Source organism: Sus scrofa, chromosome 8, assembly GCF_000003025.6.
Source record: "Sus scrofa isolate TJ Tabasco breed Duroc chromosome 8, Sscrofa11.1, whole genome shotgun sequence".
Taxonomy (NCBI): Eukaryota; Metazoa; Chordata; class Mammalia; order Artiodactyla; family Suidae; genus Sus; species Sus scrofa.
Window position 1 is genome coordinate 82702600 of NC_010450.4, and position 22384 is coordinate 82724983.

Below are 22384 nucleotides of genomic sequence, written 5' to 3' on the forward strand. Positions count from 1 at the left end.
ACAGGAAGCGTTTGAATGTGTAAAACAGAAACCCAAAGAAAACTACAACAGAGAAAGAGAAATATGGAGGGTGTTTCTGCTTCAGGCTTAAAAATACACATTGAGGAGTTCCCGTCGTGGCGCAGTGGTTAACGAATCCGACTAGGAACCTTGAGGTTGCGGGTTCGGTCCCTGTCCTTGCTCAGTGGGTTAACGATCCGGTGTTGCCGTGAGCTGTGGTGTAGGTTGCAGACGCGGCTTGGATCCCGCGTTGCTGTGGCTCTGGCATAGGCCGGTGGCTGCAGCTCCGATTCAACCCCTAGCCTGGGAACCTCCATATGCCGCGGGAGCGGCCCAAGAAATAGCAACAACAACAACAACAACAACAACAACAACAAAGACAAAAAAAAAAAGTACGCATTGAGTAAAAACAACCTAAGAGGTGTCTGTTTCATCCTTTCTCCTTACAGAAAAGGTGAGCAAAGAGCACACTCACACGAAAGAAAACACCATCCGGACGACCACCAGGTAGGCACTTGGGTCCCCTTGAAACACCCCCTGTGGGGACCATCAGGCCTGTGTCGCATGCTGAGCAGCGGTCCGCAAACTGCTTCCTCCCCCTGGGCTCAAAAGTATCTCTTCTTTACCACCATTTTGGGTTTGAATTTTGTTAATGGAAACAATATAAGAAGCAAAGGACCCCAAGGGGAAGCCTATTCATAGTGATCAAACCTCTAACCGTGTACTTTGGTGGGGAGTTTTCCTTATACGATGTTTTCTTATTCCTTACAATGATTTTCTGAAATCAATATTATTACTCTCTTGGCAGAATTTTCCAGAGAGTTTAAGTGGGTGGTGGGTGGGGCTGTGATTGGGACTGAGTCTGTATTCCAGGAAAGCCTCACCTGGTTGGTAGACGAAGGTTCTTATTGCAGCTACATTCCTAAATTGATCTGCAGCTGTGGGTTGATAATTTGGCCCCAGGGATATTCCAGCTTTGTAACTCGCAGCATTGTCAGGAGGGCAAAAATGTAAAAAAAGCCAAAGAAAGACAATGCTTTCAGAAGTTGCAGGAAAACAGATATCAAGTCACTTAACTGACTTGTTAAGTGGCTCTCCATCTGCCAAAGGCAGTTGAGGGGAAGTTCAGCCACCGCGGGCTGCCCATCCCCAGCCTCAGGACCACCAGGATCCAAACGGTTGCAGGCAAATGCCGACAAGCACAGACCCCACCACTGCGGAAAAGGAGCTTGGGGGCGGTGGGCAGTCTCCCCTTGGAGGGCTTTAAGTCAGGGAACTTTGCTATCCTGAGAGACTTAGATTCTTCCTTATGGGACCTGTGATGGGTTTTGTGTTTTTAAGTCTTGCAACAGAAGATCAACAGTGTTTTTCTTTTGAATGCCATGTGAATGGACCTCGGAGGAGGAGCATTGCCTGGCATAGGAGCCATGCTCCTTTGAACCTTAACACGAGTTGTTTCTTCTTTTTTCATTTCTTGATTTGGAATGTGCCAGGATCAAATAGGAAACAGTAATTACAACAGAGCCCGCTTCCTTCATACAGGGTTTATATAGTGTTAGGGTCAGAACCTCCCTCTAACAGAACCTAAGCGCCCTGTAAGCCTTGGATCTGTGTCTAAGTGCACAGAAGGGAGAGGAATCTTATGGTCTGGTCTCTGCATATGTTGGGAAATGGGCCTAGGGGGTGGAGAGGCAGTTTTGTCTTTAAGTTGGATACCCGAGTAGGAGATGTGAGCCTTTCCAGATTCTAGCCTGTGTCCTCCTGGTAATCTTAAGGCTATCTGTTTAGTATCTAGGCTTGTGTCTGTGGGTCTCAACAAATGGAATTGGTGGACATCAGAAGATGACAGATGAAAAATAATGTGTCCATTTTAACTTGCTTCCATATGCTTCCTGCAGGGTCACAGCTCAGGTTCCCCAGAAGCAGAGCCCTGGCCAGAGATCCTTGTGCAGGCGTTGTATTGAGGGTGACCTACAGGGGTGCGATGGGGCGGTAGAGGGAAGAAGAGCTGGGTTTTAGCTGGATTCTAGCTCTGGTTCCATCCCACAGAGAATTCTAGAGCATGTCTTGCATCAGAGTAAATCCTGCCTTGAGGCAAAGGGGCCAGCTCTTTGTACCCCCTTATTCACATCAGCAGTGGACATGTAGCCTCTCAGGTGAGGGCAGGTCTCTCTATAGGTAGTCAACACTCCCAGCGCCTCAGGGTGAGGGCACTTGTGGAATGAAGAGGATCTGGGGGGACCCCAGCAGCATCTCTCCCATGGAGGTTTTCTGACAGCTCTTAAAAATTACATGATAATATTTATGTAACAGAGAGGTATGCTGCGTGACCACGTCATTGTATGTTTTGCAGGGAAGAGGTAAGAGGTTTGAACTGGCCCCAGGGACGTGAAATATGCTTCTTTGCCTCAGTTGCTTTGGCTGGAGCTGGAACATAATTATATGATAGAAGAGGTGGTTTTTAAAAAATTTTTTTTATTTTAGCCATTTGGCAAAAAAATGAAGCAATCCTTAAATTCTCCTGTTGCTGGGAGATTATGAGGAGAAATCTAAATCCAATCTTTTGCCCAAAGCAAAGGAAGAAGTGCTTCCTAAGACACCCTCCCGCCCCCGCCCCCATGATGTAGTGTTCAGAAATGTGTTACAGATTTCTTGATTTATTGTTCTTCTACACAGTCCTTGGTGTGTTTTTATTTTTCCTTTGAGTAGGCAACTTGCCCAATTAGCCTCTATTCAAATAGATCTTTTCTTTACCTTCTCACCTCATTACTTCAGGTGGAATAGAAGCAAGCTGCTTTGTGCCAAGAAATCCTCTTTAATGAGTTAACTGATAGTAGAAATAAGGAAAAGATGCCAAACCCTCTCTCTTCTCTTTTGATTCCTATTGTAGAAGGAACTCTTGTTTTGTATGGACAAGATCAGCTAATGGAGGTCGGGTTTTACGGTGTGAGTTTTGTGATACCTACCAAAGAGATTTATATCAAGCCTCTAAATTTCTGTATCTCCAGATTTTTAAAGTACTTAGTGGGATAAGGAATGAGTGTAGCTACCCAGGGTGAAACATGCTGTAGCTTGGCATTCTGGTATGAGCTTACCAATGTGCCACAGGGATGCTGGTTTCCATGTCTGCAGCCAAGGCAACAGGAAGCTCGTGGATCCCTTGAGAGCTGACCACTGTACCTCCCTCCTCATGCAGCCCCCCCCCCCATTTCGGCTGTCCCTTGGCATCCTGCTATTTGTTAAAAACCTCGATTATAAGATGGGGAGATAAGGGAAAGAGAAAATGATGTTGGACAGCATTCCTTGTTAGCCATTTTTAAAAAGAGGTTTTAGGTAAAGCTCAGGGTTGAAACCAATAACCAGCAAGTTTCTGTGTCATTGGCTTTTGACCTCATTTTTTTAAAAACTCTTCCAATGGAAAATTTCAAACATAGACAAAAGTAGACCACGTGCCCATGACCGTGTTTAAACAATTTAAGTTCATGACCTATGTTTTTCATCTCTCCTTTGCTTCCGTACCTCCTCCCTTTAGATTATTTTGAAGCAAATCCCAGACATCGTTTAAGGAACAAGTTTGAAAATGGCTTTTTAAAAAAATCATTCTAATACTCTAGGCTCAGTTACTTAAATTAGGATCATCTTCCCCAAAGTGAAGGAGAAAACAATCCACCAGGGCATGCCATGGCAGAGAAATCAATCTACTTAGCAGCTGGAATGATGGGACCATGTGGTCCTGCTCACCAAGGCCTTGACCTTGCCCTTCCTTCCACTGTTGTTTGTACCCTCCTAGGGGCCCCTCCACTGAATCAGACTTTCGGTCGGAATTTCACTGCAAATCCTAAAACAGCGGTTCTTTTGCCTGTTTAACCTTAGAGTCCAGAAAATTCAATCTAAGTGTAAAGAAGTCTGGGCGTCCCCCTTGAGATAGCGCGTGGCATTCTTAATGCCATTCTACCTGACAAATGAGATGGGGAGACAGTCCGCCCAGACCCATGACAACAGGACTGAACGCTGCTGAGGACTAATACATTCTTGATTTTTCTCTTTCCTTTCCCAGCACAACCCTAGGTTCTGCAGGGGGTAGATAACCTATGATCCTTTGTAGATGAAAATGTATGAGGCATGGCATCATAACCAGATCCCAAAGTTTAATGGAATAAAAAAGAAGATCTCCGTCTTCTGACATGGACCATCACCCAGCCAGATGCTGGATAAGATCGAAATAGGAAAATGGAGCCCCAGAGTAAGAATCAGATAGCTCCTGGCAGGTGAATTGGACATGCTCAATGTTGTGTAACACCACGAACTTCCAACAATGGCTGCCAAGAACGCTCTCTTGGTTATTTGTTCTCGCTCTCCCCCATTAATAATTCAGTGTCCATGGGGATATAAGATTGCGGGCCTATAAAGAAAAACTTCCCACACCTGGCTTGCTTTACTCCAAAAGCAAGGAAGTATTTACCTGAATTGGTCTTCTCTCCCTTACTAGACAAAAAGCCAAAGTGGGAAAATCAGAAAGATAGACTCACACTGTGCTGTGCCGACCAACATTTAATTTGCCCAATTTTCAGAATTGGAAATGTGGGCTATTTTTCTGTGATTTAGATAATGGCACTTACAGTGTTTACTAAAAGACATATGCTCTTGGAAGTGTCCAATATAGTTTTCCCGAGTGATGATTTGGATGCATGTCCTTAAATATTGATGATTCAGTAATAGAAATTGTACAAATTTGGAAGAGTGTGATGTGCTGCTTCAATTTGTGCAATTTCCCCTTTTCACTTTCTAGACAATATGAGAGAACGGTGCTCCATTACCAAGAACTCTGGATTAGATGGAAACAATTAAGAAAATAAGCAGGAAACAGAACAAATGAAATTGGTGATTTTTGAGTACTTTTCCCTATACTCTTTGCCCTTTGTATTTTATAGCTTTAAATTAAATGCACAGACTTTTGTTTCTGAAAAATGGAAAATTCTACTCATCTCATGGAGTCTGTCTGGCAAGGACAGTCAGTGTCTTTTTGAAGTCAAGGCTGTTGGTGAGTCCTTACACATTTTTCAAAGCACCCCTCCTCAAGACACTGCCATCTACTGGATACTGTCCTAATAAATATACATTTTTTGATGTCCATGATGTTAAGTAGGCCCTGCCTAGATGGGGGTGCCTTTGTGCAGTGCACAGCCTGCGCCACTTTCCGAAGCTGTCCTGACACAAATGTTGACTGGAGAGTCTTTTCATTGGCTGTCCATCCTTTTCAACTTCTCTTTGAGTTTTCCTTTTTCAAAGAAATTAAAACTCATCCTTAAACAATGGATCATTTTAAAAAATATATATAGCCTTAAACTACTTTGTGCATTGCTGCCATTTGAGGTTTCTTTTCCCCTTCTTATTTCACCAAACCTTCTTCAGACTTTTCTCTATTCCTACACTCCATTGTCCTGTGGATCACGCTCTGCCATTTTCCTCCCATCTGAACCGTTATAGTTGAAACACTGTGCTACAAAACTGTTTAATATTATGCCACTGTGAAGAGGCAAGTTTAAATCTCCTTTCCAAGGATCTGAAGAGGGCTGTGCCTTTCGCTCCTTCGTTTCCATTTCTGCTGGCTGACGCCTATGTTCTGTTTGTGGAACTCAGAACAGTCAGGAACCAGGTGTAAGTTTGTAAGTTTCTGTAAGTAGACATCCTCCTTTGACAGGTCACACAGAGGTGACATGTGACATATGGCTTGGTCCCAGCTTCAGTCCTGTCCCTTTAATCTGGGATTTTCTCTCGAGGTGTCTCCACGGTTGTTGCTGGAAATACCTCCAGCATTCGAGGGTTGACCTCTGTTTAGGGGGAGGAACCCTGGTGGATGATGCAGCAGGCCAGGGCCCATCCACATGTCGCTGGCCTTCCCTACAACTTCCACAGGGCAATGAGTCTGGCATCACTGGAGAGAATACAGAGCTCATCTGTGCTCTGCTCACCTTGGCAGAAGGCCCTTGTCCTTGATTATGGAGACAGTCAGGTCCCTCCACGAGCTGACGTTTCACGGATCCGGACGGGCAGGTTCACTCCCGCAGCTGCGCCCGGCTCCAGCTCCCTGGGTCTGGCCTCCCTGCCACAGTGGCCCTCGACAAGGCCTGGCATTGTGCTCCTTGTCCTGAGAAGTTTCCTGGCTCCATGGAGGATGAATGCTCAAGCTGTAGCTGTGAGAATTGTTCCTTGAAAACTTGGTGTTAGGTTGAATGGATGGGCCCGCCTCTAGGATTGCTCTAAATAGAAGGCATTGGTGCTTTTCAGAGAAGAAAAGTTAAAAAAAAAAAAAATTGTCAAAACGTATTCTTCCTAAAATGCTCCGCCTTTCTTCTACAGTATTTTAACTGACCTTTTTCTTCAATGGCTTTCAACCTTCTGCAAGTGGACTGATACTAAGGGGATCATAATTTAGATGGTTGCCCCCACCTGTGTCTTTTACAACTGTCTTCAATCCTGTCATCCCTCCCGTTTATTCTTTAAAAGACTAAGAAAAGTCTCTTTAAAAATAAAGGATTCAAACTATAAAACTTAATCTTATTTTTTGGAGTTCCCAGGCCAGGGATCAGATCCCAGCCGCCGCAGTGGCGACCCGTACCACAGGCCAGATCCTTAACTGTGCCGGGCAGCTGTCAAACCTGCAACCCTGCGCTCCAGAGACAATGCAGATCCCATTGTGCCACAGTGGGAACACCTCATTTTTTTTAAGTTTTAAAAAATAACTTTTGGAGTTCCCTTCATGGCTCATGACGGGATTATGAATCTGACTAGGAACCATGAGGTTGCGGGTTCGATCCCTGGCCTTGCTCAGTGGGTTAAGGATCCGGTGTTGCTGTGAGCTGTGGTGTAGGTCGCAGACGTGACTCGGATCCCGCATTGCTGTGACTCTGGCGTAGGTTGGCGGCCACAGCTCCGATTGGACCCCTAGCCTGGGAACCTACATATGCCTCAGGTGTGGCCCAAGAAATGGCAAAAAAGACAAAAACAAAAACAAAAACTTATCTTCAGAGAATACAGGAGAACATAAAGAAGAAAAAAAATAACCACTTATAATCAATCCTGCTTCCTAGAGGCAGCCACTGCTAAGTTGGTGGTATGTATCCTGGCTGAATTTTTATCTATTTATAGATATACTTTCCTATGAAAGTTGGATCCTACTATATACACAGTTTTATAATTTTCTCTTTTACTTCAAAATTAAGACATGTTTCTGTGTTGGTAAACATAACCCAGTATTATTCTTTTAATGTTTGAATGTGTCACAATTTATTTAATCAGTCTCCTGTTATGGGATATCAAGGGTTTGGTTTTGTTTTGTTTTCCCAAGTTGCTGCTAATATAAACAATGCCAGGATAAACAGATTCAAAAAAAGCATTCAGTTTTCAGGCTTTTGCTATGAATTAGCTAATTGACTTTTAAAAAGATCGACTCTACAATTTTACCATAAGCTTATGAGAGAGAGAATATTTTAAAAGTCTCTTTCTCTTTTCCTTTCCTTTTCTTTTTTCTTTTCTTTTCTTTATTTATTTTTTTGTCTTTTTTGCCTTTTCTAGGGCCGCTCCGCAGCATATGGAGATTCCCAGGCTAGTGGTCTAATTGGAGCCGTAGCCACCTGCTTACGCCAGAGCCACAGCAACTCGGGATCCGAGCCGTGTCTGCAGCCTACACCACAGCTCACAGCAACGCCAGATCCTTAACCCATGGAGCAAGGCCAGGGATCGAACCTGCAACCTCATGGTTCCTAGTCAGATTCGTTAACCACTGCGCCACGATGGGAACTCCTCATTTATTTTATTTTATTTTATTTTTTTACCAATTGGGAGGTTAAAAATTCTATCTTAAAACCTTTTCACTTATTGATTCCTAGTAATATAAAACATTTTGTTCATGAGGAAGCATTTTTTTATTTGTTCTTTTGTAGTTTTTAAATTGTCATTTATTATTCTGTCTGGTGGTTTGCTGGGTTGGACTTTTTGTTTGATCATTGATATAGATTTTTTTTATTATGCAAAATTGCAAAATGAACTGAAAGGAATAATGCAATAAACCATCGTATCCCCATCATCCAGATTGAGCAAACATTTGCCACACTTACAAATTTTTTTTTTTCGTTATATTTTAAATCACATCACAGACTTGACAGTCACTGTCACATTCTTTGTTATATGTATCTCCAAAAACAAGGACATTTTCTGCAATACCATGGCACCCCTTACAAATTAACAACATGTTCGATTGGTTTTTATTTGCTAAGAAGGTTCTAGTTGGTTGGCACTAGCCAAGTGTACCACCATATCAATGAGGAGGAGAAAGAAGCACACCTTGGCTTTCTTGTCGCCTCCGAAAATGAAAGAAAATCGGGTGCCTGAATGGGTAGCCAAATGATGGCGTGGCCTTGGTTCTTCATCTGCCCACAAGGCCCATTTAGAAACCCACTGAAGCTGCCATGCCAGTCTCAATCCATATATGAATGCCCTGGGGGACGCTTGCCAGTGTATATAGCGACTCATCCAAGTTTTACTCACTATGGTCCTTCTTTTTTTGAAACTGTATGTGCCTGACATGATGGGTGACCCGGGTTCCAGGCTGAGCCCAGTGGGTCATCAGAGGGCTTCTCTGTTGTGTCCCTTTTAAGCTTGACTGGGGAGCTTGCTGTTTCAGATGGTCGGGGCTGTCCTCAGGTCAGAGACTGGGGCTCATTTCTAATCTCAAGCACTCAGCTCCACCCCCACGCGCCCTGTCCCACCACCCAGGGTTCTTTGATTAAAACAAGTAAATAAATAAAATCATTCAAGAGTAGGGGTCCTCGGAAGGGATGGGCCACATGAGCATCATCAAAGTCGTTTGGATTATAGGTTACCTTTTCAACTGATTACAAGAAAGTTCACTGGCACCGGCCTTCATACCTAAAATGTTGATATCTGGGCCCATTTCAGAAGAGGCAGCTGCACAGTCTCATCCAAAAGGAAACTGAGGGCCCACGGGGGAGTTACAGGACTGCATACCCTCTGAAGTGACACATAGAGATGGCCGCATTGGAGCAGAGGGACATTTCCAGGGTTGTAGAGAGTGCTCAAAATCCTTTTACAAAAATCTTTAGAATGAAGCATTTGACATATTTCAAATACACTCTTTTATAAATATGTTTCAAAACATAGATATGTAAACATGTGCAGAAGAAATTTTTTTTTTTTTTTTTTTTTTTTTTTTGTCTTTTTGCTATTTCTTGGGCCGCTCCCTCGGCATATGGAGATTCCCAGGCTAGGGGTCCAATCAGAGCTGTAGCCACCAGCCTACGCCAGAGCCACAGCAACGTGGGATCCGAGCCGCATCTGCAACCTACACCACAGCTCACGGCAATGCCAGATCGTTAACCCACTGAGCAAGGCCAGGGACCGAACCCGCAACCTCATGGTTCCTAGTCGGATTTGTTAACCACTGCGCCACGACGGGAACTCCATGTGCAGAAGAAATATTAAGCCTCCGTTATTTGATTATAAATTATTGGCAAATAAATTAACCAAGGACAGTAGTATTTGAGGAAAAATAAGCACTACCTAAAGAAAATTGCATTAATCCTGAAAATTAAGTTGAAAGTGAAATAACATTATTTGATCTTTTCGAAAAATGCGTTATGTAAAAATAAAGGGTGGCGATTTTTTTGGTTGTTGAGTTGTGAGCATATTTTCATGCAAGCTTGTCCAGCTTCTCAGAAAGTTTCTTCTGTACATAAGTACTTGAAGAAATGTTGAGAAGATAATTATAACTAATCCAGATCTTTCCCCTGTTCCTTATCTTGCAATATTCCTATCTTTCTTATTTAATATGCTTGAAAAGCTTTAAACAAACAAAAACAAACCCAAAACAACCCACAACCCTTTTTGTTCTGCAGCAAGGACTATAAGCTGTTATTGTTAGCAATGTCTAAGTTTTGTTCAAAGAAAATATTTCTGGTTTGTTCTCATTTCCCTTAGTTTCACGATCTATACCTAGATATTATATACGAAGGTTACCTGTATCCTTTTCAATGCGTTACATTCATATTTCACATACTCAGAAAGTCTTGGAACCAGAGTAAGATTTATTCTTGGAATGATTTAGATAGTCCGCTGTTTCTGCTTGAAGCTTTTGGAGGTATACAGGATTGCTTTCTTGGCTCATTTCAAAATGTTAATGCTGGAGTTCCATGGAGGCTCAGCAGGTTAAGGATCTGGCATTGTCACTGCTGAGCCTCAGGTTGCTGCTGTGGTGCAGGTTTGATCCCTGGCCTGGGAGCTTCTGCATGCCACAGGCATGGCCAAAAAAAAAAAAGTTGGAGTTCCTGTCTTGGCGCAGCGGAAATGAATGTGACTAGTAACCATGAGGGTGCGGGTTCGATCCCTGGCCTCACTCAGTGGGTTAAGGATCCTGCGTTGCTGTGGCTGTGGTGGCTGGCAGCTGTAGCTCCAATTCAACCCCTAGCCTGGGAACCTCCTTATGCCGTGGGTGCAGCCCTAAAAAGACAAAAGACCAAAAAAAAAAAAGTTAATGCAGCATGTCAACCCTGGGATATTTCTCAAGGTGTAAGTGATTCAGAGACCAGAGTTTTAAAAAGACCAGTACAATTGCTGTACATAAATATATGGAATTTCAGTTCTTAAAAAAATAACCTGATATATCAACACAGGGTGTCCTGACTTGAGGGGCTAAGTAGAGACTGAGGCGGGAGGGGAACAGACGGCTGGCAGTGAGGTGGCTGGGGGCTGGGGTCCACTGGGAGCCAGGTGGCCACTGGAGAGAGAAAACATTGGCTCCCACGGAATTTTTCCACCCCAGAATGGGGCTTCCGGCTCTCTTTTTACAGTGTATAGCTTCTAGGATATATCTATGTCCGATCATTTGGTCTTAAAATTTCCTTCAAATAAAACAAAACAAAATAAAAATTAACCAAGTTGCTTTTGGACGTATTTTACCCAGCTCTTGAAAAAAAATCCGGAAGCCCTGTTACAGTATATGATACATAATGGAATAGACAATTAATGCTTTTCCTTGAAAAGACATCATCTTTTTTTATTCACTAAAGAAAATTTTGTCTGTGTGCGGATTGAAGTCTGTAGAGCACTTTTAAGATGCCCCAAACTCTTATATTTAGTAGAATTTCATTCTACCCTGAAATATGTAGACCCTTAGAGATTCTGAGGAAAAGTTCATTACAAAGCAAAGCTTGCTTTCTTGTTTCATCTTCTTCTATTTGCCATCCCCAAGTTCAATCCTAAAAGTTGTTATTATTGTCTTTCAGAAGGAGAAAAAATGATTTCTTCTCTCTTGCTCTTTTAAAATTATAATGCCATCATGAAGCATAAAGTTCTCTTCTTAACTTTCTCTTTCATTCCATATCCATCTTCTTTTCCTTTTTCTGTTTTGTTCTACTTTGCTCTTGTCCTCATAATGAGAACTCCCTTCACGTCTGGGTTTCGGCGGTGACACCCGGGGAGGGGTGGTTTTTAAGTAGATGAGCCTTCTGTTCTGCACGAAGCCGAGTTCCTCGTTGGCACGCAGATGTTCAAGGTAGAAGCGTTGGTGCCACAGTCGGCACTTAGTGAAATGTATCACTATTTAGAGCCATCGTCTTTTATGGACTGTTTTATTATTTACCATAAATCTTTTCTTTCTGCAGCCCTGTGCTGTGGACCCCATCGCTCATGCTATCTCATGCCTGGAATTGTCTAGTCACAGTGACACCAGTGCCCCTGCATATTTTAACCCTAAGGTTTTCTGCAGGAGAAAAATTAAAAAACCCATTCATTGCCCATTTCATTTTTATCCAGAAAAGAAACTCAAAGAGATAAACATTTTGTCTTTTCTAAGTAACAAAAGGCAGGAAAAGCAATGGGGGAGTTGGCCGGTTCTGAGTCTACACCTACACCTACACCTCCCAGTTGCTGCATTTGAGTATTTATTGAGTTAGCCAGTCTCCCCCAGGGAAGCGGGGGTGGTGGGGGGCCAGGCGGCTTGTCATTGTGCAGGGCCAAAGAGGAAATATTGAGGTAGAGCGTGATTTTGTTAATTAGGCTAAGCAACAGTCCCTTCCCCCGTTGACTAGTAGTCAACCTGCTCCTCTACTAATTGTTTCCCAAAATGTTAACCAGAAATCATTTTTGGATGGATTGTGCCGTTTCACTTCCTAAGCTCTCCTTCTGATGGAGGGACTTTTTCACAGGAAAATAACTACACTGAGGCAGCGGGGGAGTCAGGAAGTGAGAACTATGCAGCGTTCACAAGCTAGTTCCTTTTTTCTGGAAAAATTGGTAACCATCTCAGTTACCAGTTGGAGGACGGTACACACGGGCTTCAGAGTTGAGGGCATCATCAAGTCTGCATTTCATTTATTGTCTTCCTCCCTGAGAGGTGCAGACTTGGTTCATCTTGTGGTGGGCACCCCGTGGGCCTCCCCGCGGGCCTCCCCGCTCCACCACCCACAGCCGCTGCAGCCTGAAGGAGGGGCTGGCTTGTCCACCGCAGAGCTGGGCGTCCACTGAGAGCAGACACCTTTTCCTCCTCCTGGGAAAGCAGAAGAAAAGGGACTTAAGGATGACCATGTCATCCTAGGAATGACGTAGCTTCTTGCTAAATTACGAGTATGGTGTCTTCTGTCCTCAGAACATGGGCAGAGAGTTTAAAGATGAGCATCGCTGTTGCAGATGTTGCCCTGTCCAGCCAGCACATGCAGGGCACGCTCCAAGCCTGGTTTTCCCTTCCTCCTCCTCCTCCTGAAACACGGCTGCCCGTCAAGGCAGCTGAAAAATTAATATGCCAATGTCTGTGTGGCTGCAGAGGCACCATGGAATGCAGGTTTCCAAACATCCGATGACCTTATCACCCTCCCCTCTTTATTTAGGCCGAATAACAGAGATGAGCTTGTCCTAAAAGACAGTGGCTGTAGACAGTGGAGGATGTTTAGGGTTGTAACTGACCAGGTTAGGGTTCCAGAAGTTTTAGAAAACTGGAGCGTATCTTAACTTCCAGAGGAAAGTAAAGATTAAGATCATATTCCTATGTTCTGTTTCTCAACTGAAAATGCCTTTCTTTGGTTGCCTGGCATCCCAAAGATCAGTTATCTACTCCCATCCCCCCTTATCCCCGCTTCCGCCATCTCTTCTGCGTTTTCTGTCTTATCCGCGAAGAATCTGTGATTCTGAAATGCCCGTGAGTTCCCTTGATGCTAAGAAGCCAAGCAGAAGGCAAGTGTAGCTTGGCTTCACGGGCAAGGGTGCAGACTGTGACGCCCCTGTGCCTGGGTTCAAATCCTGTCTCAGCCCACAGGCCTGGGCTACTACTTCTCTATACCAACTGTTCCCCGAAATATTAACCAGAAATAAAGCATGGATGATAGTAGTAATGGTCGCCATCCTATAGTGTCTTTCCATGGAGTCAGTGACATTAATAGACACAAAGCACTTTAGAGCAGCGCCAGCTACTTAGTAAGTGATGCATGTGTTAGTTGCCATTTCTTATGGAGCCTGTACTATGTACTAAGAACTTTAACATGAGATATTTAACCCTTACGCCTCCCTTATAAAGATGGTATTTTAGAAGCTTCAGTAATGAAACTGAGGCTAGAGAGGTTGTTGACGAAGATCATTTAACCATTAAGGGGCCAGTGTGGAAGGCAGACTTGGATCCTTCTGATTCTAAACTTAGTGCTACACACTGCCCACCCACCTCCCTGCATGAACAGATACGAAGGCATGTTTGGCCTGAGAATGATGCTCTGTTGACACAGCATCTTCTCTTTATAGATAAAACTTTGCACCAGGCTTAAGATGCCTTGACTTAGCAAAGTTTTTGCATCATTTCTTTGCCACTAACATTACATTCCTCTTGTGCACCTTAAAATATCCAGCCTGACTCCTTTCCAGTTCTCTGCTTCCTCAGGAGAAATCGTTAAAGCTGCCCTCCGTGGTAGAAAATTATTTGGAATGTTTTTCTCTGGTTGGTTGTCTCCCTTTGAACTCTGTTTCTTCTGAGCAGCTTGGTGGTAATAGGGCTTCCCTCCCCATGTGGCTGGGACTCTGTTGAAGAGAAGATGGGAAGGTGCATAGCCAGCTCATCTCCACCCCTGAGCAAAGCCTAGGGTGCTCTTCCCAGCACTGCACACAGCATGGCAGCCCCTGCCTTGTTCACCCGGAAACCTTGGGTTGGTTGGAAATGTACCTGTGCTCTGAACCTGCCCTATTTCTTAACACTATTTTTCAATCTGCCTGTGTTGCTGCCACTTTGCAGTGTCTGTCAGTCACTAGAGTTACCACATCTCCCATGGATGGCTACTCTGGCCACTTGCCAGCCTTGGGTGCTCTATCCTGCTGGGCAGAGCTTCCTGAAACTGAAATTGTATTGCCTCCCCCCTACCCCCCCCGCTTGTTAACTCAATGCCAGGCTTCCCAGTACCATTAGGACGAAGCCGTGCTTCCTGCATGCAGCATGGTCCCCTTCCCCCCACCACTCCGTGTTCTCTCTCTGCATTTTCCCGTCTTCTCTTCAACAGATTCAGTGGGAATCCAGGAACCTTACCAACAATCCTCCCTCCTTCGAAGTTTGATTCTAAAGAGTCATCTTTGTGGAAGAGTTAGAAATTAACCTAATTACCCCCAAATCAAAGTGGCCTTTTCTTCATGCCTTTTGTACAAGGAAACTATATTTTTTGTCAACTTGTGAGTAAAGATTGACTAATTTGTGCTCCCTTTGGGGCCAGAGATATGAATAAAAATAGCTTGTGTTTATTGAGCACTTACTACTTGCCAGACACTGCAAGCAGCAGATTCCATGGACTAGCTTGCTAAATCCTCACTGAGTAGCTATAGATGCTGTTATCATCCCATTTTATAGACAAGAAGTGAAGACTCGGGAAAGTTAAGTAACTTGTCCAGGGTCACAGCTGCGAGTGGTGGGGCTGGAATTTGGACCTAGCACTGCCCACTCTCCAAGCAACACTCTTAGCCCTTAGGCTGCCTGCCTTACCCTTTCAGTGGGTTTTGTATCACTTGCAGGTTCTGAGATGTTTGGTGCAAATCAACCTGTCTCCCCACTCCCCATCACCTACCTACCTCTGGTTCACTTTTTAAGCCTACTTAAATTGTTTCATGTGTAAGATAAAAATAAAAAGCATGCCACACAAGGTTGCGTCAAAGCTAGCCTAACAGTCATATGAAATTATACTGTTAATTGTGTGTTTTATTTTGAAAAGATAGATATGTCTTCCATTTTATCTTAGTGATTTCTTTTTAATGTTTCATAACAGCCTTGTGGCATGTTTAGAAAAGCAGCATCGGCTTGTGTGCCCTCAGATCTGTTCCTTCACCTGACCTACAGTGTAGCAGGAGCCTGATCTTCGCACACTGCAGGTCTGGGACTTCTGGGAAGTTTCGTCCATTCAGAGCTTCGGATGGGGAGTGGGGGCGGAGCTTAAGCAAGAGCTGGGTATTTCCCTCCCTCCCTCCCTGTGTCTTGCAGCAGCTGTACTTCTGGGCTCCAGCTTCCAGTTAGGTAGGCTCACCTGGCCTCCAGCTCCCACCAGGTGACCCTAGGCACCCCACCCCCATCTCCTCTTACTTCTTCCTTTTGTCTCTCCAGCCTCACGGCGGTAGTGGCTTCCTGCTGCTCCTATCTCAGGGTGCACTACTGCCCCCTAAGGACCTTCCACCACCTGTGTGCCCAGTTCCCTGGGTTACATTCGCTCTGTCATAAATAAATAGGGCTTTGTGTTCTCCACGCTGGACTCTGCTGTGTACTCCAGTATTCTCACATGTGATTGCAGTACAGTATAGAGGTACAGAAGAGGGATGTCATGATGGAGTTAAAATCCTCTGGCTGAAAGCATCCAAAGTGCTTGTGTTCCCTGTGGCTGTGGTATAGGGCAGAACTCTGGCTAAGTGTCTGGTGTCCTGGTTCTAGTTCTAGCTGAGTTATTAGGGGAGCTGAGAATCACTAAGTCAGAGCCTCAGTTTCTTAGAAAATGATTAAATGCTCCCCGGGGTCCTTTCCAGCAGCCCCGTTAGCTGGCTTTAACTCCTTCCAAATCAATACGGTTGTAGGCTGCAGACTCAGTTTCTGTGGGGACCAGTGAGTTGTCTCCATGGACCCATCCCAACTCCAGCCACCTGTCCCTTGGAGGTGTGCCGTGGGTCCCTGAGAGATCAGGTGACAGAAGGTGGGTGAGCCAGGGCAAATCTGTCATCACTCTGGAAAGAACTTCAGGCTTTTCTGATCTGACCCAGTGGCTGGTCTTCATTGGGGCACAACACACTCCCAGGACATGTAATGCAAAAGTAAAGTGGACTGCCTAGCTGTCCCAACTGTGGGTTTAGCCGCATTTCCAAGACGCTGTTTCATATACTCACCTTAAGTATAAAACCGATAGGCAGGCTGTGCACATGGCATTGCTCTGATGTAATACAATTTCTCTTTTTCCATTTTAAGCATGATCTTCTTTATATTCTCTAAACACCATTTGAAAAATACTTTATCCCACGTTTGTATGTATGTGTACCCATAGTCATATGTATATTTGGGGCCAGATGCTCTGGGTATCTTAAATAACTTTGATTTACTAAACTTCCCTCCTCCTCCCCCACCCCCAGCCCTTTCTTTTCAGAAGATACATTTAGACAATCACCCTTCACCTCCAATTCTAAAGACTTGCTGCCCAGTGAATCTGTGCTCCACGGAAGAATATCAGCTCCAGGTATGGAAACTTTGTCAATTTTGCTTCTACTGTTCGTCGCTTTAAACATTGCTTTTCTGAAATGCGTGGTTTTTTCAGATGCGTTCCTTTTCTAGGTTGAAGTTATTCCTAGGAAGCTAGGTTTTTGAAAAGAGGGAGCAACTCAATTTAAATAGCCACAAAAGTTTGTTAAAATAACACACAGGCCGTAATAAAGTTCTTCTTTGCTGCAGGAGCTTATTGTTCATTAGCGGCTGATGTTTCATTGGTAGAGTGAATTCCTTTGAAGTAGCAAAGTATAACCTGGAAATGCTTTGCTCTCCACATTGTCAGTGCTTTAGGCAGGCAGCCAGGAAGATAGAGACAGGCAGTGGCGAGACCGCTAATCACTGACAGGGAAGGTCCTGACCTGGTCGGGTGTGGGCCACCATGAAGACCTCTTCAGTTTCAGTGGAAGCGACACAGCTCCTTAAGACAGTCATGCCACCGGATTTCACCTCCGTTCTGAGGATTTGCATGGAGCCATCCTAACCCTCCGCTCCCTCTTGCCATCTCAGCATCAGTGCACAGTTTCCCATCCACACCTCCCCTGTCACTGCTCCCTCCTGAGCAAAAAGAAAGGTGTGTTTCCTGTCCTCTTAGCAGCAGCATGGCCATCCCTCAGGGCTTCTGCGTACCTTCTCAGAATTATCCTGAAATGAGAACATTTGAGAACCCCTGCCCTGGAGCCCATCCTCCCTACCCACCCCCTCCCCCACCCCAACACCAGTCCAGCAGCAGGGAAGCTTCCTGCTCCCAGCCATGGAGGGAATTTCAGAAGCTGTCTGTGGCCTTTGCACCCATTCATTTGTTCAGGAGGGACCAAGGCCACGTGTGTGCGGGAGGGGCTCACAGCAGGGTTGTTGGCTGGGAATTCCTGCAAGAATAAAGTCCAAGTGTACCCCTCACACATGAGGAGCCCGGTGTCGAGGATACAGATGGCTGGAGAGCTGGGTGTTTTGTGATTCAGAAAGAGCCAAGGAGCATCTTCTGAGATAATGGCCTTGGGTATCATAGGTCGTTGGAAGTGGTTCATGACAAACAGTGGGGGAAAGGCCACTCTTTGTCATCCTTTAGTCTCGTAATGGCAGATCCAGTTCTTCTCTCCAAAGAGTCCAGGACTGCTTGTTAGCCTCGCAGGGCTTTTCTATTCAAACACCATAAATAAATGCTTACACAGGAACATACTACGTAATACCTGATTCTAGAGGTGTGAAGAAATTCTGCTTAGTTGATGTCTTCATTCTCAAACAGGGGCTGTTTGAACTACTGTTTACTTTCTGAAGTGTCATTTTGAATAGCCATCTCCATGGTCCCCAAGTTATCACCCTGCTGTTAAGCTGATGGATTGTGACTTTCTAATGTCAAAATAACTGCCTAGGAATTGCCTGTCAGAGTGCTGTGACCCCTACAGCCAGCATCCCCTGATGTATATACAAACCCTGCATTGCTGGCTTAATGTTTGCCTTGGCTATATTTTAAGAAGAGTGTGTTGGTCAAGTTACAACATGACCTCAAAGAGTGATAGGTTTAACTGTGTGTGTTGTGTTGCAGAAGGTAGAGGCCAGGGGGGTTGCTGGAGCCTCCTATGATTTGCTTAACAGACTTTTATTAAAATTAGATAAATTTGCACTTAAAAAGTTAACTCTTATTTGGGGCTGGGAGGAGTCAGCAAAAACTGGTTTTTTTTAAAATGTAAATCCACCCTTCTGAGGGGCAATCAATCTCTGTTCTTGAAAAAGCCTTTCCTTAGGCAGAAAATAAGCAAAATGACTCTATTTAAATGTTGCCAAGAGAGACAAACTGAAAAGGGACTTTTCAGGAGTTCCCGTCGTGGCTTAGTAGTTAACAAATCTGACTAGGAACGATGAGGTTGCGGGTTCGATCCCTGGACTTGCTCAGTGGGTTGAGGTTCTGGTGTTGCCATGAGCTGTGGTGTAGGTTGCAGACACAGCTCAGATCCTGAGTTGTTGTGGCCCTGGTGTAGGCTGGTGGCTACAGCTCCGATTAGACCCCTAGCCTGGGAACCTCCATATGCCATGGGAGTGGCCCTAGAAAAAGGCAAAAAAAAAAAAAAAAAGGGGGGGGGGACTTTTAAAAAAGCCAGGTGATGGGAGTTCCCATTGTGGCTCAGCAATAACGAACCCGACTAGTATCCATGAGGATGTGATTCAATCCCTGGCCTTGCTGGATGGGTTAAGGGTCCACTGTGTTGCTGTGGTTCTGGCTATGGCTGCGGCTGTGGTGTAGGCCAGCAGCTCTTATTCGACCCCTAGCCTGGGAGCCTCCATATATGCCTCGAGTGTGGCCCTAAAAAGACAAAAAATAAAAGTTTTTTTTAAAAGCCAGGTGAAATGCTTTAGAAATGGAGTTAAAATTAGAAAAATAAAAAATGGTAAGACAACCTTCTGATTACAGAGCTCTCATAATCTGAGGAAAAGTTTTATAAGGAAAAACCTTGATGATGTGGAGTAATTGTGAAGAAGACTAATCTGAACTAACAAAAGATTACAATGCGGAGATTTTTCAAGAAAACCTGTCTTTGACTTCTAGACAGTGATAAATGGCCATTGTATATGCTACCTACTCAAGCTCCCCAATCCCTTATCCACATTTCTGAAACCCAACCCCAATCTTTTGATTAAGTTACCTGATGGCAAAATCTAATGGGAGGCTCTTTATAGCCTTTATGTATTATGCCAAGTGTGAAATTCCTACATTTTGTTGCAGAAATATCACTGTGCTTGATGATGGAGGCCCATTGGAGTCTTGTGTAAAATAATGTCTCGTGTACTGTATAGTCATCTTGAAATCAGAAAAAGTACGAATCCCAAAATACATCAGGCCCCGGGGGCCTCAGATAGATATTGTGGACATACATTTATTCCAGGACTCTGATAAATGCAGTGCGGGGAACAAAGAAATTGAAGCTGCAGTAAGATTCTAGGATGTGAGAATCATGAATTCCTATAGAGAATTCCAGAGGACGAAATGGGCAGCAGCTTTCAGAATCACTCGGGATGTGGCCAGAACGAGTTGCTCAGGGAGGATGTTGTGGTACTCAGGGAGCATGGTGAATGCAGGCCTGGTGAGAGGGGAAAGAAGGAGGGGGGTAGGACTGCCAGACATCGGGCTAGTTGACTTGTTTTGGAGACTGGTTAGCTTTGCTGTACGCAGGTTAAAATGAGGGAACGGCGGTGGCTATGCAGAAATGGGGAAGCCAGGGAAGAGAGAGCTGGCTTTAGTGACTACGCAGAAAATAATTTGTTGTTTAGTGTATAAATAAAAGCCTCGGTGTCCTTAGAAATCTTCTCTTGGGTTATTTAAACGTCACTATTAAAATATTATTTCTGTTCTTTATTTACTTAGCCAACTTCTTGCCACAGATCATGCAGACATAAATGTCAGCCTGGAGAATGATCTCAGACTCCCAATTAGTGAAGATCGTAATTAATGAGGTTTAATGTGCCTAGTTCCAATCCAAGAAATCCCTTTGCACACGCTGAAAACCCCCGGCCTTAATTCAGCACTAGATATTTTGGTATGGATTTATGTCCCTCTCTCAAGAGGCTGGAATGCTCTTCCTGACACCTTTGGAGTGAGACCACAGAGCAGGGGAGCCCGCTGTGTGACAGGATCATTTAAGGCCTGGCAGCTCCAGGCCAAAGGGATCCACACGGTGGGCTGTGATTGTTTCAGGCCGGTGGAGAATGAAGTCAGCAGTGTGGGAGAGAGCAAAGCGGGAGAGGTGGTGGCACTGTGGATGGTGGAGAAATCGAGAATAGCACAGTTAACTAGGCATTCGCCTCCGGCAGATGGTATCTGAGACACACAGCTGCCACCATCCCGGAGAAACAGAATAAACACAGAGCCTCGCCGTGTCCTGGCCCCGGCGGTTGCCACCGTTTCTAGACTGACTTTCCTGAGAACTAAAGAATGCTCGCGAGCCAAGCCCTGGCATTGTTACTTGCTGCGAAAGTCTTAGACAGAGGTACCCCCTGGGGAGCCTTACTAAAACAATGAGTTAAGAGCTGCTCTCCCCTTCTGCTGAGGGGATGTGAGGACCAAATTTCCCGAGCATGAACAGATCACGGGGTGCACCCTGGATGGTGCTGTGGCTGGTGGTGATTTTACAAAAGAAATCAAAGAGATTTCCTATGACGGGAAGATAGAAATTACAGACTGTGTATAATTGAATGTACTCTGTCTAATCTATAGCTGTCTCACTTTGTAAAAGATTTACACTAATAGAAGCAAGATTGTGAGGTCAGGTGTGTTTCAGGGCATGTGGGGCTATTGTGTATGAGGAATAGACCCCTTCCCATTGTACCTGCAGTTCTTTAAGTTTTTCCATCATCCTTCCAAAGCAAAGGCTGTGAAGAGAAGGATTCATGTCTCAGCGCTGCTCTTAAGCAATGTAAAGCTTCGATCCTGTTTTATTATGATTTTGAAGTCACAGTATGTTTGCTCCATATTAAGCCAAAAAACAAAAACAACCAGCGTGCATGTGAAGGAAAATGTGGGTCTCCATGGAATTCTTTCACTGTGTTTGGAGTCACCGATGCTTCTGGTTGTTATTTCAGATGGATCTTAAGAGTCAGACAATGTGAAACATTTCAGCAATTATATTTGTAAATCCCTTCTTCCATTATTCACTAACTTTCCTTAAAAAAAAAGAAAGTCTTTTTGTTGGGATTGTTCATACCATACAAACAGGAAGTCAAGAACTTCCTGTCGTAGCTCAGTAGTAACAAATCCAACTAGTATCCACGAGGACGCAGGTTCCATCCCTGGCCTTGCTCAGTGGGTTAAGAATCTGGCGTTGCCATGAGCTGTGGTGTAGGTCACAGGTGCGGCTCAGATCCCGAGTTGCTGTGGCTGTGGTGTAGGCCAGCATCTGCAGCTCCAGTTCAACCCATAGTCTGAGAACTTCCACATGCATGCAGCCCTAAAAAGACAAAAAGCAAACAAACAAACAAACAAAAAAACATGGGCAGCATTTAGTTCAAGATTTGCTATGCCAATCAATTTTGACGTTAAATAAAAAGGCTGGCTTGGAGGGGTCTGCCTTGTCCCCAGGCCAAGTCTTGATCCATTTTCCTCTCTCCTTTCTGCCCATCAATCTAATACAAGTCATACATGCTTTCTGAAATCTAAATTAATGGAGCCTTGCATTAGAGTGCCATCTGCACCTCTTGGCCCATCATGCTTCTGGCCAGGTACGAATGACCTCTTTAGGCAGTGAGTTTAAAAGACTTGCATGTCACCTTTCTTTATGTTAAGACTTCCCAATTCACAGTTTGGGAAGGGGGCATACCAAGCTTTCCTGGATTACAGCAAAGTACTTGCTTCAATCCCTTGTCAAACACAGCACATTCTTTTAAAATTCAGGCTAAGTCATGGATAAACAGTAGAACATTGGGTGTTGTTGGTATGTATTGTTTTATGGCTTAAGCTCCTTCTTGATTAAACAAATTAGTTTGTATAGAGGAGGAAGTTAATAGTTATCAAGGAGTTGCTAAATTGTCAGGCCCGGGATCTGTGTCATCTCATTTAATTTTGAGAACAATCCATTAAGATGAAAGAATTATGCTCAATCTACAGGTGACTAAATGGACATTCAG

The 22384-nt window shown here is 44.4% G+C and overlaps 1 protein-coding gene across 7 annotated transcripts in view; it reads left to right on the forward strand.

The window, feature by feature from the left end:
- Positions 1-22384, forward strand: part of ZNF827 (zinc finger protein 827) — a 187132-nt gene that overhangs the window by 106040 nt on the left and 58708 nt on the right. For all 7 annotated transcript variants that reach the window (XM_021101536.1, XM_021101535.1, XM_021101538.1 and 4 more), the window contains 2 exons: positions 450-507; positions 16639-16742. In XM_021101536.1, coding sequence (XP_020957195.1) covers positions 450-507; positions 16639-16742 — 162 coding nt within the window. The remainder of the gene's footprint in view (positions 1-449; positions 508-16638; positions 16743-22384) is intronic.